The 18435-nt window shown below is 38.8% G+C and overlaps 1 protein-coding gene across 1 annotated transcript in view; it reads left to right on the top strand.

The window, feature by feature from the left end:
• The window catches only part of HECTD2 (HECT domain E3 ubiquitin protein ligase 2), a 36336-nt gene that overhangs the window by 14284 nt on the left and 3617 nt on the right, over positions 1-18435 (top strand). Inside the window, exons 5-20 of the mRNA XM_081912967.1 lie at positions 1316-1405; positions 2145-2209; positions 4192-4237; positions 6530-6639; positions 7059-7207; positions 8063-8186; positions 9553-9649; positions 11303-11410; positions 12556-12688; positions 13596-13684; positions 14107-14265; positions 14921-14995; positions 15852-15939; positions 16107-16213; positions 16900-17015; positions 17119-17262. Coding sequence (XP_081769093.1) covers positions 1316-1405; positions 2145-2209; positions 4192-4237; positions 6530-6639; positions 7059-7207; positions 8063-8186; positions 9553-9649; positions 11303-11410; positions 12556-12688; positions 13596-13684; positions 14107-14265; positions 14921-14995; positions 15852-15939; positions 16107-16213; positions 16900-17015; positions 17119-17262 — 1700 coding nt within the window. The remainder of the gene's footprint in view (positions 1-1315; positions 1406-2144; positions 2210-4191; positions 4238-6529; positions 6640-7058; positions 7208-8062; positions 8187-9552; positions 9650-11302; positions 11411-12555; positions 12689-13595; positions 13685-14106; positions 14266-14920; positions 14996-15851; positions 15940-16106; positions 16214-16899; positions 17016-17118; positions 17263-18435) is intronic.

The raw sequence follows: 18435 nt of genomic DNA, 5'->3' as shown, positions 1-18435 counted from the left end.
GTTTAAGTCTGGCCAGATGTTATGTTAGCAGATTCTGTTATCAGCAGCTGTCTCCACACAAGGGCAGTGCTGGTGGCATTCCAGTGCATTTAAAAAAGAAAAGACAAACTATGGATATAATGCCTTAATCTTTATGAACCTCAGTTCTTGGCTCCCATTGGCTTATTATGGGATAAGGGTCATCTACTAAACGTGAGACAGAGGAATCAAGGCAGTCTGTTTCAACATCTGTCTTATGCCCATTAAAGCTATTTTAATTAAAGCATTTCAGTACTAGTGGAAGCTATAAATACCATACATTTTTAAAAAAAATCAAATAAAAGGATTGCATATGGATAGTTTGTTATACTGCTGAACAAGCTGTAGAACTTTATCAAACTTTTGACACCATGTTAGGGAGAAAATAAGACCAGAGGGGCAGGGCATAGAGTAGTGGATCCTTGCCACATTCCCAGTTCTGCTGGCTAGGGCAGAGAGTTATTATTATTTATTTACAGCATTTATACCTTGCCCTTTAGCCAAAAAGCTCTCAGAGTGGCTTACAAAAACCACTTCTAAGGTGGTCTATTCCTTCAGTCTCACAGTTTAAAAAAATATGACACATGAAGAAAAAGAAATGGGAAGGTGGAGGGGAAAGCAGACTCAGTCATAGCCAGTGTTAGTGGCAGCTCTGACTGTCTTGCTCTTGATGAAGAGCAGATCCATCCCTGAAGCACCAAATCAGATCCAGGAGCACAGTTGGATGACAATGTCCAGGCCTGGAGGGCAGGCAGTTGCTGCCCCACAGTTCTTCCCTCAGCCGATTTGGGCTTGATGGAGTTACCTTCTTCGTCAATGTCAGTGGTAGTGGATGAAGGGCAAGTAATTCTTTTTTGCTGTCATCTCTCAGGCAGAAAGTGGGCCACCTTTGGATCCAGAAGCACAATCGCCCATTCACCCTTTCTTAGAACATTGCAGCAGCAGATTGCCCCTGCTTTATACTAACTCCTGCCAGCAGTATGGATTAAAGGTTAGGATCTCTCTCATACAGCCAACATGGCATTGGCCATGTAGCTTGTAACATGCCTATGAGCTGGCATAGCACCAGCAATTTGATGTGGTTTCCAGGAGAAGGGTTGTGTCAGTGTAGTAAGGTGTGCCGTTTGTATCGGAATGCAAAGAATTAATGAAAATATCCATTTTAAATGTTAATTGTTTTATATTGTTTTATAAATGATGATATTACAGAATGTGCATTTGTAATGCAAGTTTGAAAATACCTCTGGCATAACAAATCTCATGAAACAGCTCTTTAATATATTTTCACAATTTGCAGAAAAATATTGATGCCCCTTTTAATTCCATTGAAGACTGTGGAGTTGATGCTAAATTTGTGAATGCTGTTTATGATGCCTTACTAAGTTCAGTAAGTAAAATTATAGTGTATTTTTTCCACATTTTGTACATTGAATATACAGTTGTATTCATGTACAAATTGTAGTTTTTATAATATACGACAAACTTTTAGTTCAAATATAATCCGTGTTTTCCATACCCTGAATAAAAAATGCTTATGTTAGTCTAAATGTGTAGCACAAACAATGGAGCAGCAGTATACACCTCTTTCTTGTCCTTGTGTCCCAGCCTCTGTGCTTTTACCTTAAATCAAACATAGTTGATGGGCATAGGGTACTATCTGCATTCACCAATAATGTGCCAACCATTCACCACCAGATAGCAGAAGGGGTAAAAGCTGCCTGTTGTTGCCAGTCATGTGATAGCAAATACATGGGAGACCAGAAACTACAATCAGAGCTATATTACCCAATGGTATGGTAGACAAACATGTCTCTGATAATCCCTGTTGGAAAGAGATATAAAGACATGGAAACAAGAGAGATAGTTTGATGGGGTTCATATAAGAAAAATAGGAATTATCAACTTAGAAGAGAGACTACCAACAGGAGATTTAAGCAATAAATTGATAAATGGCTTGAAAATACTGAGATTTTTCCCCCTGAATTTTAAAATAATGACTTGTGTTTTATTGTAAGAATGGAAACTAATCATCATCCAACCACAGGACTATAATGATATCTGTAGAATTTGCTTCTGTGATAAAATACTGGTTGTGGTTTTTCTCTCTCTTTCTTCATTTGTTCTAGCCTCAAGATATCCAGAAGTGTGTCCTTAAAGGAATAATTAATGGTTTATTACAGGAATGGAAGGGGTAATTATAACTTCTATATACGTTTAAATTGTGCAAGTCATTTAGAGTTTCTGCTGAGATGGAATTTTGGAAAATTAGTAACTTGTAGCCCAAACATCAAAGTCCTAGGTTGAGCACCTTCATTTAGGTTTTGTCAACAAGAACTCTTTTGCCAGATGCGTACAATATATAAGAGGGCAAAAAAAGGTTTGTAAACTGTAGGACTGAAAAGGCATAAGATGCTGCCATAAGAATATACTGTCATATTTCTTTGTACCTCCATCCAAACAATCATACATACAATTATTTTTTTTAAATGCCTAAATAAACTAGGTGAAGTTTAAAAATAAAAACTTGGACATAAAGAAAAACAAAACAAGCCCCTCAAATGAAGATTCCAATGAGAAATTAAAATATATCAGCAAATTTTGTTCTGTTCTGTGTGGACTTAATTGAGATTGAGGATATCCTTCCATTGCAGAATGGTGTATTATCACAATTTAAATATTAAAAACAGAGGAAGAGCTCTGCTAGATCAGACCAAAGGTCCATCTTGTACAGCATCCAGCTTCCTAAAGGAACCAGTCACGTTTTACATGCCTAATGACTCAATGGGAATGAAATTAGGTCTATACTAGTCCAGGGGCTGTTGGTGTGCTTGGCCTCAGACAGATGCCTAAAATGTCCCCAGGACTCAACAAAGCAGAAACAGATACCAGTGTCAACTCACAGCCATTAGAAAGTGTGTTATACTTGGCATCATTATCAAATCCTTCAGCCCCTTAAGGCACATCTTCTCGGGTTTGCCCCCTTGTTTCCCACAACATAGATTCTCATTTGCCATTTTGCCACCCAAGAGTCCTTTTGGGGCTCTTCTTTAATTTGGTGTGATCTTCAGACTGCACACCATAACTCAAGAAAGTTAACAAATGTTAAATGGTACCACTCTCAATACATACCCCACCTTGACGATTCTGGGTGAGATTCAATTAAGTTGTTGCACAAGCAAAATGAGGTCCACTTAGGCAAAGGGACATTCCTCCCTCTCCTTCCTCCCCACGCCCCCTCCTTGCACCCCCTAAATCTGCTCTGAAGTGTTGGGGGAAACCCCAGAAGATGTTTAGGATGAGCAGACATGGGGGAAATTCCATTGCACAAGCAGACTTGTTCTGCTTGCACATATCCCACTTAACCTTATGTTGAATTGCACCCTCTATTTCTTTTTGAGAACTGCTGTTTATTACTACCCTCTGCTTCTTCTTTTGATGTTAATGTTTGTCAGTAAGCCCTGACACTCTGTTTGATTTGGTTCTTTAGACACTGTCCTTGAAAACAATCTTTCACATATCTGGCCTACATTTTTTGCTGTGAAGAAAGATTCAAAGAATTCATTGGGCATTAGATTTATTCCTGTTCTCTCATGGCCTTTTGAGCTACAGTTTCCAAACTGATTATAAACGGTACTATTTTCAAGCAAGCATGAATAGTAACTGAAAGCTCACAGAAATGGGTACAAAATACTTTCCTTAAGCAAGAACTCTCCATCAAGTTTGCATTTTGTGCACAGAACTTTTAAGTTATGAATCTGCACACTTGTAGATAGGTTTGTTCTAAATATAGGTCATAATGGAGAGAACCACACAACTATCTTTGGGACTTGTGTTTCTCAAACAGCAACCTGTTATGCTTTATGTTAGCATATAATTAAATGCAAGCAATGCTGCGTCTTCTAAAGAGTTATTCATATGTAACTAATTGGAACATTTTTTTTCTCAATTTTGCTGATATAGTAAAACTTTAACAGTTTAGAAGTCATATTCTAGAAGTTGTAGGCTACTCTATACACTTAAATGTGGAAAGATTACATAGTTTTTGTGTATGTGCTTGCATGTATACATCCTGACAGGTGAAAAAGGAGTTGGAATTGCATGTTAAATAATTTTATGGCATGCACACATGCTGAAATGGTATGTTTCATTCTAGGACCGTTTATTTGCTTTCAGGCCACGTACAAAAGATGATCTTAGAGCATATTTTGTACTAATACAGGTAGGAAAAGAACCCTTTATTTATTACCAAGGAATAAGTGCACCATTGAAGCCCTTCTGTTGACGTTCATTTGGTTCTATGCTATTTTGACTTGCCCCTAATTGTTCCTGTGTGGCTCTTTGTATGTTTGCAGTGCTCACGCACAAAGCGTAGCACAGCAACAGTGAGGAACAAGAGACCCAAGGAAACACAAACCAAGTTAATTTTGCTATTTGAAAAGGCATATCAGCACATCTGCTTGTAATGGTATTTGTAAGTGGGTAGGCATAGAATTTTATTGCTTGAATTAGCACATTGGTGTCCTAGTGAGTGAAATTTATTTACAAGTAACCATTTCTTCCTATCTACATAAAAATGTTAGGCAGTTATTTCACTGTCATTAGAGGATTTGTAGTGCCTCATCACAAACCTGGATTTGCATGGGGTAGGGGAGTAAAAGAGAAAGCAGGTTGCACAACACCAGTCACCATGGCATGGGAGTGGGAAGGGAGGGATACTGACAAGGAACAACAGCAGCAGAACTTCCTGTAAAGCAGGGGTGGTGGGAACAAAGAGAAAAATAAAAGTTTTAAACAACAGCAGAGGTTGAGTAAAACATGGATGGAGACAAACTTAGAGAAGAAATGTGACAATTTTAACAATAGCAGATGTTTGAGAAGTGTGAGCAGGGGTAACATGGGGGAAGTAGCTGTTGAAAGCAGTGTGTGAGTACAGTGAGAAGGGAGTTGGGAAAGTCTTGATCTGTTATCTTTCTGATGTTAGTTTCTGTGTTGTGCCCATCTCTGCTGCTTGTTAAAGCTGGTTTGCTTTTTCTCCCCATTCCTGTTTTACTCAAGCTTCAGCCATTGTTTAAAACTACAATTTTCATCTCGATTTTCTTCCACCCAAGCTTTACTCAAACTTCTGCTGTTGAATGAGTTCAGCAAGGAGGGTGAAACACTGAAAGAGGGGGAAATGGCACGTTTTAAACGACTCCCTCTTCCATTCCTCAACTGCCTCATGTGAGAGAGATAAAGGATGTGGAACCCTCAAATATTCCATAGTACCTTTCCACAGTCATATATTTCACTCCTGCGACCATGTGTTGTCTTCAACATGACGTTCCAGATTTAGTGCCATCATTCATAAGACATACTTTGCTTGTTAGTACAGTATTTATTCTGAATGACTACACTGAATCTGGAACTTCATGTTGTACACCCATATATGTACAACATCCATCAAGTGAGCTTAACATTTTCTAACTGAATAAGCTAATGGATGAACTTGCTCTTAAGTGTCTATTAATATTAAAGATAAAGTACCATATATGAACATGACATGTGTGCACAAAAGCTGCAGAAAAGGAAAGAGGACATGGCATAAAAATGGGGCTGGTGTGTGTACAGGTGGCGAGAAGGAGATAGGAAAGGGGGGTAAATGTGATAATGGGGTATGTGTGCAAAGCAGGCTGCACAATAGGAGAGAGGAAAAGGTATGAAAATGTGTGAGATGTGTTCAAGGTAGAGTTGAGAAGAGTGAGGAGGGTGGAGGAAAAGGGAAAGCGAAGAGCTGAGTGTCATGAGGGTGCTGATGGCATCTTGGCCTCAAACTTCTAATGACCTCTCCCAACAGCTTCATGTCAATTAAATTTGTGCTGATTAAACGGCATTAGGGATAGAATAGTGCCCTGTGGCACATCATAGCATAACTTCCAGGGAGCTGAAAAGCACTCTCCCAGTGCTACTGTATGGACTCAGTCTCATTTGTACGCCCCAAAATGCTGTAATACAGTGCCCCCAGTTCCCATATTGCACTCCCCTTATCCCTCTCTGTAATTGTCATCCATCAGAGTAATCAAGGCCAGCACAGTGCCATTGCCAGCTCAGAACCAAGACTGGAACAGGTCTAAAAAAGTCCATATTATCCAAGAATGGTTGCAGCTGCCCCATCATAATTCTTTCTGCCACTTTCGCCATGAAAGAGGTTTTTATGATTGGTCAATAGTCCTTCCTGGCCAAGGGTTCCAGGACTGGTTTCTTTAGGAGAGGCCCCACCACTGCCTCTTTCCAGGCAGCAATGAGCACCCACGCACACAATGAAACATTAGCCACACTCTGGACGCATTCAGTCAAACCAGCATGCTAGCTGCATAACGATGCTTTGATATATTTTATTTTATGGTGGTATAAAAATACTTTTATGAATAAATAAAGAAATAGAAGCAATCATTTCTTACTATGGTGATTTTTGTAATAGTATAAAAATAAATTACAACCAAAATACTAACAAAGTGTTTTTAATCTTTTACAGAATCCTCTATTTAGTACCACGTCAACATTTGTTATTTATGCTCACTTGTTAAGACAGATTGCTGCCTTAACAGAAGGCGATCATCACTTCCTAATTCACTGGTTTAAAAAGTAAATCATTCTCTATTGTTTACAATTGGAAAGTGTGTGCTTCCATTGCTAATGGGATTTTATTGTAATATGTTAGTTCTGATTAGGTCAGCTCTTTAAAAATTTTTTAAAAAACCTTTAAAACCTACTGGCAGTCAATGGAACATGGTTCAGTATTTGTAGCAACTATAAAATACACAAATTATACTATATTTTTCTATGCCTAATCTACTCCAGAGTTCCATCTGATACCTACTAACAGACTAGAACTGGCCCACAGAAAAAGTTAACAGTTCTGCTAACTATTCTCCATACCACTTTAGTACAGTTCAATAGAAATTTGTCAGCTATTAAATACTTTTCATTAAAAGCTATGAGTTCCACTAACATTCTACAGTTTGCTTTCTATCATAAAAATGACTTCAGCATATTTCTTACAGGATATCACAGAAGAGATTCAAGCAAGTGCTAGACAGGCTGCTACAGTTTATTTCTCTACGACTCTTTCCTGCAAAGCCTGAAGAATTGCCTCCTCTGGAAAAGTGTTCTTGGTGGATTCCATCAGCAGCCAAAGTGTTGTCTTTATTTAGTAGGTTTCTACAGATTCAATTAGTTTGTGTTCCTTCTTCTAATATGATGCTTTTCTTATATAATGTGTGGTGTTTCTGCCAACCAGGCAGTAAAACTAGTGATGTACAGTCAATTACCTGTCTATTAGGACAAATCTATGTTTTACATGGATGTCTCTTTGGCCTTTCTTGCAAGAGTGGCCCAGTCATCTGTGGCAGGACTCCCTGGTGCCAGCAGCAGCAGCAGCAGCTCTGGCATCCCTGAACCCATTAATCACACACCCCTTTTAAGTTGGATAGAAACTTTTCCATTGGAACTGTCTTTTCACGTTCCGCACAGAAGGTGCACTTGTTCTTAACGTTCTATTGCTAACACCTTCCATCTGAACATCAATTGGGAACTTTACATGATTATGGTAGCAAGTCAGTTAAGGCCTTGAAAAATTTACAGATTGCCAATGCTTAACCTATTGTATAGAATACATCTGAAATAAAAAATGAATGTCAGCAATAAGTAAATCACTTCTATTACTGCAGTGATTTAATTTTCTGGTTGTTGTTTAAGAATATAAAACTGAAAACTGCATTAATCTTTGTGTAGACATCCTGTTCTACAAATAAGTTTCTAAATCTAATGCACAGATATTAAAAGTTCAGGGGGGAAAGAGCTAAATGAATGGCACCCAGATTAATTATGTTTTCCAACAGCTATGAGTTTACTTCCATAGGTTAAGATTTTTTCAGGGGTTGACTGGCCGTTTACTGTATATTTTACTTATTTTTGTTGTTGTTTTTTAATTAAAAGTCTAATTTCATTTCTCTAAAGAAAGCTGGCTGTCATTTCTGAAAACTCATATTTAAATATATCTTTATAGATACTTCAAATAGTCTAGCTAACCCTTCTATTGTTCCATATATGGATTTTTATAATTCGACACTGGATCATATTGATCTCATGGAAGAATATCATAACTGGCAATGTTATGGAAATTCTCAAAGGTAAGAATTTTTTAAGAGTTTAGTACCATGGTTGAAAGGCTGCTAAATGTCATGGGTTGTGTGTTATCAAGCGCTGACTGTATTTTTGTTGCAATATTTTCAGGGTTTCCATTTTTACTAAAATGAACCATTCTATCCATTTTAGAGTGGCTGGAGAAACTCAGCCAGATGTGGTATAAATATATTATTATTATTATTATTATTATTATTATTATTATTATTATTATTATTATTATTTTATTATCATCATCTATAGTGGTCATCCTATCATTTTTAATTAAAGATATTTTAAAAACAATGGTTTTTCAAAAACTATTGTCTTCCAATAATTTATAGGTAATGTTAGATTATCAAACTCGTGTACATTAGACAAAAACTTTTCATTTTCCCCCAATTTTAATGTGTAGTTCTTCACCCATTTATGACTCAAATGTTTTCTGAGTAGCTAGTATTGTACTTTTCAGACATACTTTTCAGCAATGTGTATGCCCATTCACAGCAGCTTTTCAGAAGACCTCAGGCAGTTCTGTTCTTCATCATTGTTCATCTTAATGTGGACTGCTTTGAAGCATTAAGATCAATTTGCAACAGATTGCAAACACTGACTTCTTATTAGAGCAACGAAGTCCTATATTTTGCATGCTGAGGCTGACAATACTTCATTTCAGTGGCTAGGCTAATGCAACCAGCATGTTGCATTTCTGTTCCATGGCTAATATTATTTGTTGCTCCTGTATATCATACATATTGCTTTCATGTTGTTAATAAATGTTTATCTTTTTTAATTCAATATATCAGTTATGCTCTGCTAATCTGCTTATGCTTCCTTTTGCCTTCTTCAACAAACTGTCCACACAAACAAAAGTGTGTTCATAGCTGATAGTTTGGGAAATCATAGCTTTATTAGTTTTTGGAGAAACAGCTGTATAGTACCTTGTCCGACTCATGGTTTTCCAATTCCATGTTTCACGAATAACGGGAATATAGGAGTAGGGTTGCAGTCTGAATCAATATTGTGGCAACAACCTGGATGGATGGGTTTTCAGTTTTTCTGGGATGGCAGGAGGTAAGATTCAGATTGACAACTTTCTGCCACAAGAGAGGATTCCTCAAAAAGCTGGTCTTGTTCCCTCCCCCAAAAGACAGCAGGACTTAATCTAAGCTACAGCTCAGCACTTTAAAGCAGGGCTGGAGAACCTGTGGCCTCCATATTTTGACATGGTGGTCTTGATATGGGTGGTTGTTAGGCAGTCCCTTATTACCTTGCTTTAAGACTTTTGTTTGTTGTATTTGGCTACTCTAATTCATAGTGTTTAATATAATCACTTTGAAAGTAATATAATTAATGCTTCTCTGTCTGTTTCAGGTTTTCCTTCTGCCAATATCCATTTATTATTTCTATAGCAGCAAAAAAGGTTATTATTCAAAAAGATTCTGAACAACAAATGATAAATATTGCACGGGTAAGTATGTTTTTTTATTAAAATATATAATGTATTAAAACAGGTTCATAAATATGCCCACAAATGTTACTAGGCTACCAAAAAATTCAGTAGTCCCCTGGGTGCTGATTGAGGAGAGAGTTGGAGCTCCATCTCCCCTGATCCAACTTGCTGCATTTTTATTCTGGACATGGAGAAGGCTTCCACCATCTGACAAGTTACTTTGTTTCTATGCTGGGTGCAGAGGAGGGTCAGAGTTTTCCCTCCCTTCTCCATGGGGTGCCAACTTGAATAAAATATGGGGAGGGCCAGGTAAGCACTGCCCCACATAATCGATCACATGACGTGAGACACGTACACCATTTGAATGGCAATGCCCATCAACTTTGGGGGAGCCCAGCCCCCTCAAATATTTTAGGGGGGCGCAAAGGAACTTCAACCCCTAGGAGTTGGCTCCTATGCTTCTCCACCAGCCCACTCACTCACCTACCGTATTTTTCGCACCATAGGACGCACTTTTTCCCCTCCAAAAATGAAGGGGAAATGTGTGTGCGTCCTATGGTGCGAATGCAGGCTTTCGCTGAAGCCTGGAGAGTGAGAGGGGTCAGTGCGCACCGACCCCTCACGCTCTCCAGGCTTCGCGGACCTCTTCGCAAGGAGCGGGAGCACTCCGGCTCCTTGCGGAGAGTTGCCAGCATGCCGAAGCCTGCGCGCGCTGAGCTCAGCGCGCCCAGGCTTCGCGGACCTCTCCGCAAGGAGCCGGAGCGCTCCGGCTCCTTGCGGAGAGTTGCCAGCATGCCGAAGCCTGCGCGCGCTGAGCTCAGCGCGCCCAGGCTTCGCGGACCTCTCCGCAAGGAGCCGGAGCGCTCCGGCTCCTTGCGGAGAGTTGCCAGCATGCCGAAGCCTGCGCGCGCTGAGCTCAGCGCGCCCAGGCTTCGCGGACCTCTCCGCAAGGAGCCGGAGCGCTCCGGCTCCTTGCGGAGAGTTGCCAGCATGCCGAAGCCTGCGCGCGCTGAGCTCAGCGCGCCCAGGCTTCGCGGACCTCTCCGCAAGGAGCCGGAGCGCTCCGGCTCCTTGCGGAGAGTTGCCAGCATGCCGAAGCCTGCGCGCGCTGAGCTCAGCGCGCCCAGGCTTCGCGGACCTCTCCGCAAGGAGCCGGAGCGCTCCGGCTCCTTGCGGAGAGTTGCCAGCATGCCGAAGCCTGCGCGCGCTGAGCTCAGCGCGCCCAGGCTTCGCGGACCTCCCCCGCCCCAGCCCCGCGGGGGGGGGGAAATAATTTTTTCCCCTTTATTTCCCCCCCAAAAAATGGGTGCGCCCTATGGTCCGGTGCGCCCTATGGTGCGAAAAATACGGTACATAAAATTCCTTGCACTTGTTTATGGCTTCAAGGCTAATACTTTAATTCAAAGCTGTATTAAAATCAGTATAATGAATATTCTATATTATTGGACAGTGACTATGAGAAAAATTAGAATTTGCAGGATTGCCCAATCTAAAATTGGGATTGGAAAACACTGTTCTATTATTCTAAGTATTGCATAGTTTATTCTGCAATATTTTGTATAAACCACAGTGTTTCAGAAAGGAGTTTCATTAGTTCAGAGTCCTACATAAGACATAGATGATAATATACTGTAGTTAATTCTTTTGTTTTCTGTCTTGAATTCTAAACAGCAAAGCCTTGTGGACAAAGTCTCGCGGAGGCAGAGGCCTGACATGAACATGTTGTTTCTAAATGTGAAAGTGAGGAGAATGCACCTAGTTAGCGATTCACTAGATGAGGTATACAGAATTATTTCTATATTGATTCTTGAAAGATGCCTCTAAGCTGCACATGCATATAATCTACCTGAATGTACTTGTCTGGTTTCATAACCTGGTGTGTAATCCAGTATTAAATCATTTTCCCATTTCAGTGGTAAAGGGAAACTCTGGTTTCAGCAAATCTTCAGCTCTGGCATTCAAGTGAAGGTTTTAGGGGAGGGGCGGGGAGGGGAGGGGAAAGTGCATGGTCTTTTCAACCATTATATTGACATTTATCTCTGCCAAATGATCTTATGCTGCTTTAATAGATCACACATTGTTACTGCTTTTAGGTTGTAGTACAAAAATTGTTTTTATATTTTGTTTCTGTTTACGGGCAGAGTAGAAGTAGTTTAAATAAATAACTAAATCTTAAACTATGTTTGCAGTTTTGCAAAACATTGGCAAGAGCTTCTTTTTATTCAGTGCATAGGGCCTGACTCAGAAATGATCACCGTACTGTGCAATCAACTGTGACAAATGTTTTAATACACTATCACTGCAGCCAGGCAGTGGCAAAAAAATCTTCTGTATACCAACCACTTACAGTGGTACCCCAGGTTACATACGCTTCAGGTTACATACACTTCAGGTTACAGACTCCGCTAACCCAGAAATAGTACCTCGGGTTAAGAACTTTGCTTCAGGATGAGAACAGAAATCATGCAGCAGCGGCGGTGGTGCGGCGGCAGCAGGAGGCTCCATTAGCTAAAGTGGTGCTTCAGGTTAAGAACAGACCTCCGGAACAAATTAAGTACGTAACCAGAGATACCACTGTATTTCCATTTGGAGATTATATAGTGAACAAGAGAAACAAGAGAAACAATATGAAACAATATGAAAATGTACACATTCTATTCCTGCCTTCACTCTGTTACACTTCTAAGGACAAACTATCACAATGCTGTTCCCATGGCATTCAGATATTATCAAAGGATTCAGCATAGGAAGAAAATGCAGTTCCACATTCATGGACTATTGATTCCTCAAAGACTCTAATAAGATGTGTTTATGATGTCTGAGTTAAATAATAAACTGATTTCACATGTTAAATAAAAGGTATAACATTAAAATGTTTTTTTATGTTTCTTTTTACTAATTTATATATGTGTGCTTTTAAACAGCTGACAAGGAAAAGAGCAGATTTGAAAAAGAAATTGAAAGTTACATTTGTAGGAGAAGCTGGTCTTGACATGGGTGGCCTAACAAAAGAATGGTTTCTTCTTCTAATTCGACAAATTTTTCATCCAGACTATGGTGAGTGTTTAAACTGAAGCTCTTCTATCACTTCCAATCAGACAAGAATTAAGAATTGCAAAGCGGAGAGGATTTTTATTTAAATTAACTCCTCAACTTTGTGCCAAGAATTCATTGGTACTAACTTACTCATCTGGGACCTGATAGATCTACGCTTCCAGTATGAACCAGCCTGCATACTTAAGCCCTGTTTCATATTTCTCTACTGTGGAAAATGTGGAGGATGAAAATGCAGGAAAAACTGTTTTCAGTGGTTGTAATGAAGCTATGGTATTCTGCAAGTAGGTTCGCTTTCTCTCTATTAGTATTCCGATTATGAGTAAGAATGGTTTGTTACAGAGGGAGTTGGAATCTATTGAATTATTGAGGGTTGTTGTTTTTTTTGAAAAAAATGTTCTTTTTTGTCATTCAGTTTATATTAATAATGTATAAACCTGTATAGCTTTTTTTGTTTTATTGGATATTGTTGATATTGTTGTTCTTTGTAATCATTTTGTAACTCATTTATGGACCTGTCTGGGTCAAAAAAGAGCTCTGATAGAAATTAAATTAGTATGTTGCTGATAGCTTCATGGTTTGTTAGATTTATAGCACTCTTTTTTCCATTTCAACTTCCAGCTTAAATTTTCATAATGATGAAAAGTAATTATATGAAAGGGAAAGACAATATCTGAAATGGGCAGAGAAATTTGTTTTAAGGAATTTGCTTTCTAACGTCCTGACAACACAGTCAATGCAAGCAAACATTTGAATAAATTTGGAAGCAGAATCTGGTTAAAGGTGCATACTTCTAAGTCTGTTTGAAATCAACAGGGCTTCAAGAATTCTTGATCATGGCAAGATCACACTATATTTGGGGCACAAGTGATAGAATTTTAATACAAAAAATATTTGTTCTATTCGACAGGCATGTTTACATATCACAAGGACTCTCACTGTCATTGGTTTAGCAGCTTGAACTGTGATAACTACTCTGAATTCCGATTGGTTGGTGCTGTATCCTTTCCTGTCCACTAGAAGGTGCTGTGTACACAGCAGATTAACCATGTCACAAATATTTGAACTTTTAAATTAATTGTTTTTCCTTTCATAGCAAATCATTAAAGTTTTCTTATATTGTTTATGTACAGTGGATGTTAACATATATTTTTGTGATTAAAGAACGAGAGAGAGAGAACAGCAGTTTGCTTCCAAAATGCTCAGCTAAACCAGTTGTTGCTTACTTCAAATCAAATGGCAGATTGCAAGGCTGAATTTATTAAGTAGCCATACTTTCTGTAGGCTATACATTATATCTTATAATTTTGCATTCAGTTTTTACAAGTCCTCTTTAAATGTTTCTGTTCACACACAACTCAAACTGTACTGTGATACCTTATGACAAGAGTATGATTTTCAGCTTAACATCCAGCACCTAGCTAATGGGACTAGCTGTCTATAATAGTATCACACTGGATATTCGATTTCCACTATGCTGCTACAAAAAGCTACTTAGTCCTCCCATTGTACCAAGTGATCAGAATGCACCTGTAGGAATTGGTAGCGTTACTATTGATGACCTATGTCGGGTAATGCCGGTAGGTATAAAACAATGCTTTAAAAGAACACTTGCAAATAGTAATTCTTGTGTTATTATTTTCTTGGGTTTCCTAAGCTTCCAGCCACAGCCTATATTCTTTAACACTGATTTTGACTCTGCATTTTCAGACTGCATTTATATACTGGCAATACAGTTTATATTCTGCAAGCATAGACAAATTCCAGGTTGCTTTTAGAAATTTCACACATTGAGGCCCATGTTATGATGCTAGGAAACATATACCAGTGGTGAGGGATGATATTTAAAACTACTGCTTGTGTCTTATAGTAGCTTTATGCTTGTCACAAATGGGCCATGTGACTTTTTAATCATAAGCTAAAGTTGCAATTTAGACTTCAGCCATGCTTGGAAGGTTTGCAGTTGAGAGCCAAATGACACCTTATTTGTGATATACCATTGTTGTTCACTGTGAGAACAAGATGCTGCACTAGATGGGCCATTGGCCTGATCCAACATGCTTTTCTTGGGTTTTTAAGCTATTGTGTTTTAAAGTGGAAAGCAGCAATTCATACATATAGTATACAGTATGACCAGTATGCGTTCCCAGTTGATCTGTACTTTTTGTGTTGAGATTTAGGTGAAAAGGAGGACATCTTCTATATTACAAATGTTACATTTTTTTCTGCTTGCAGGAACTGGCTCATGGACTAAATGAACTTCTTTCCTACGAAGGGAATGTTGAAGAAGACTTTTATTCAACCTTCCAGGTATAATAGAAAAGCAATTATTATAAAATACAAAAGGTAGCCTATGTCCTATTTCTAACAATATAAAAATTATACTGAAAATTAGCTTTACAAAATAGTTCTGAAAATTAGTAACTTCATGTAAAATACCAGCATGTGTTTTTACAGCACTTGATCTTCATCATTCTTTCTTAATGGATAGCTGTATAGTGGGTTATATTCCTGCCCAGGAATAACCAATTAATTTATTGTTGCCCTCAGCAGCTTGGAATACATGGTCCTCCTGTCATCTGCATTCTGTTTATCTGCCTCTGTAACTCATGTGGTTACTGAAGCTCTTCCTTTCTCATTTTTCCCATTATGGCAGGGGACTGAGGTTTGGGATTGTGATAGCAGGTCAAAAGAAAGAAAGAAAGAAAATACATCCATTTTCCTTTTTTACAGTGGGTGTCCAAGTGAAGTGTAGTATTTACCCTCTAGTGCTCAGGACTATTCCTAAAAACAATGGGCATTTTCCCCCAATCTTACTGATGAGCCATCCCAACCTTTCCTTAACTGGGATCCAGGTAGCGCTTTAATTGTGCAGTTATGTGTGTGCATTGAATGAAAGCCCCCTCTAGGACTATTGTATACATACAGCTGTTGTATGTATATATAAGGGGTTTTTATTTCATGCTCACCCCGCCTTTCCTTCAAGGAGACAATGTACACAATACTCCCCTCCAAGCCTGCATAGTAAGTTAGGCTGAGAGATACTGAGTAGTCCCAAAACACCCGGTGAGCTTCATGACTAAGTGATTATTCAAACCAGGATCTCCTAAGTCCTAGACTGGCACACTAACCACTGTAGCACACTGATGCTGTTATTTCTAACCAGGTGTTTCAAGAAGAATTTGGAGTCATAAAATGTTACAACCTAAAGCCTGATGGTGATAAAATCGCAGTTACAAATCAGAATAGAAAAGGTAATTTTATTTCATAATTAAACTTGCGAATATTAAGGTGATTTTCTTAAATTTAGCTGGTTTGTAGTAACTCTGCATATTTTTAGTGTGGTGCAGTTTAAGATACAGGGCAATAAATGTTAATGATTAATGTGTGGCAAAAGAAATGAAAACTCCTTTCTTTTCAGAGTATGTTCAACTTTATGTAGACTTCCTTCTCAACAAATCAATCTACAAACAGTTTGCAGCATTTTATTATGGATTTCATAGTGTCTGTGCTTCATATGCATTAATGGTAAGAATAAAAAGCAAAAAGTATTTGGAAAATGTACTAAACAAAAGTTTGAAGAATTTATTATATTCTCTAGAGATTGTGTAATATGTGCATGGAGTTTGCCCATGAATAATACTGTAGAAATGATAAACTTGAAGTGCCTTGTGCCACAAAATACTAAGTAGTGAAGATATATAATGCCTTATGCTATTGAGTAATTACTAGTTAATAGTTTCAAGACATCAAAGCATCTAATATATGAAGAGGTTTTGTGAGCTCATTGAGTTTCCACATTGTTTCTGTACCAGCAGACTTCCTCCCCCACACATCTAAATTCCAACTCACTATAGATGTCAGCGTAGATTCTACAGAATCATTAAGCTCAGACATAGAAAACCCATGCTAAATGGGTGCAATAAGCACCTCAGAAATAGGGCATGATATATATGCAATAAATAGAAGGATCATTGTTGAATGATCAACAATGTGCAGGTGCGTTTCTTTTTTCTTGCTTTGTACAGGAAAGTAACAGTGGGTTTAGTGACACCTTAGTAATATACCTCAACTCACAAGCTGATCAATTTGTTCAGTCAATCTGGACATGATTTAAGTTCATAACAATAAATGGGACTAAATTAATTTAAATCCACTGCTTAACTATTTAACTAGTTTGTGTGATCTAGTTTTCAAATTCAATAATTTGGCAGCTGCTTCGTCCTGAGGAGGTTGAAATTCTAGTTTGTGGAAGTCCTGAACTGGATATGCATTCTCTTCAGAAGCACACGCAATATGACGGTTACCAGAAAACTGATCTTACTGTCCGGTAGACATATTTTCCCCCTTGATTCTTAATGCTAATTTCTACAGAATTCCAATAAAAACCAATTGTCAATGGGGACTGAAACTGGGTTTTACGCCTATTGCAGGTATTTCTGGGAAGTAGTACTTGAATTTCCTCTTGAACTTCAAAAGAAGCTCCTGCATTTTGCTACAGGAAGTGACAGAGTACCTGTAGGAGGAATGGCCGACCTGAATTTCAAGATTTCAAAGAGTGAAGCATCCACAAATTGGTAACTTCTGTTTCCGTTTTCATTATTCTGACTTTAAATACATTGAGGGGCATATGGGAGCAAACCTTCTCATTGGTGGCCCTGCACTTGTGGAACTGTGTTCCTGTTTTTATTCTGATTATAATGGCTGTACTGGGCGGGCCATTGTTTTAATGTACTGGCAATTTTAATGTTATTTATTGTTTTAAATTGTGTATGCATTATTATTTGCTTTAGTTTATATATATTGGTTTACCATCTTGTGAGGAAATCATTCTGAAATGTGGAATATAAGTATCTTAAATAGATAACTTTGTTTCATTAATGCATCGTTTTGTTATGTTAGTTGCATAGCTTTTTTAAAACCAGAGTTCCTTTATAATAAACTTGTTCCCCCTAGATTTAAAGCTGTAAGCAAATACAGTTGGTTTAACTCATGTAAGCCAAATAACCAGATAACCTTTTGAAGGTTGGCTTGCTGAAGTCTATATCCTAACACTGTTTATTTTAATAAGCCAGCTTTATAGGCCATAGTTTTCAGCTGACTTGTTCTGAAACTTAGCAGTTTACTTGAAACAGGATCCCATAATGCTAAGCTGAGATTCTACAAAAGTGACACTAAACTCTGCCGAAGTCCTCCCAGCTGTGTGGGAAGGGAAAGAAGAAGGAAATGTGCAAGTCCAATTCTTTGCTCAGGCTCATTCATGCTTGTCCATAGAGCACTAAAACAGGGTTGGGGAGCCTCTGACCCACAGGCCAAGTTAGGGCTGCCAGGCCTCCCTTTTGGCCTGTGAGGCCATTTTGGCCAAGCCATTCCCACCTGCCCTACAAGTGAAAACAGGTACAAACTTGGCTCAGTCAAAAGGGGGTTTGCAGGTACCATCAATCAACCTGATTGTGAGTGCCTGCAAAGCCCAAAGGGCTTCACAAGATAGCACTTTGAAAGGGGCTTCTAAAGACCCCTGTGGCCATGATGATGTCAAGTGACCTTTTTATTGCCATCAGGTGATTAAAAGGTGGGTGGCTCTGCCTGCCCATCAGTCTTGGCCCACAACAGGTGGGAATGATAATGATTTGGACCGCTGGCCAAATCCAGTACCCCACCCCTGCACTAAACCTTGGCTTAACATTACAGCCATTGGGAGAGTACATGGATTGCATCAGAATGATGGCTTAGTACTGTGTTCCCACCTG

The sequence above is a fragment of the Podarcis melisellensis genome (assembly GCF_964234715.1).
Source record: "Podarcis melisellensis genome assembly, chromosome: 5".
Taxonomy (NCBI): domain Eukaryota; kingdom Metazoa; phylum Chordata; class Lepidosauria; order Squamata; family Lacertidae; genus Podarcis; species Podarcis melisellensis.
The sequence above is the reverse complement of the archived record's forward strand: the minus strand, read 5'-3'. Positions and strand labels throughout refer to the sequence as shown.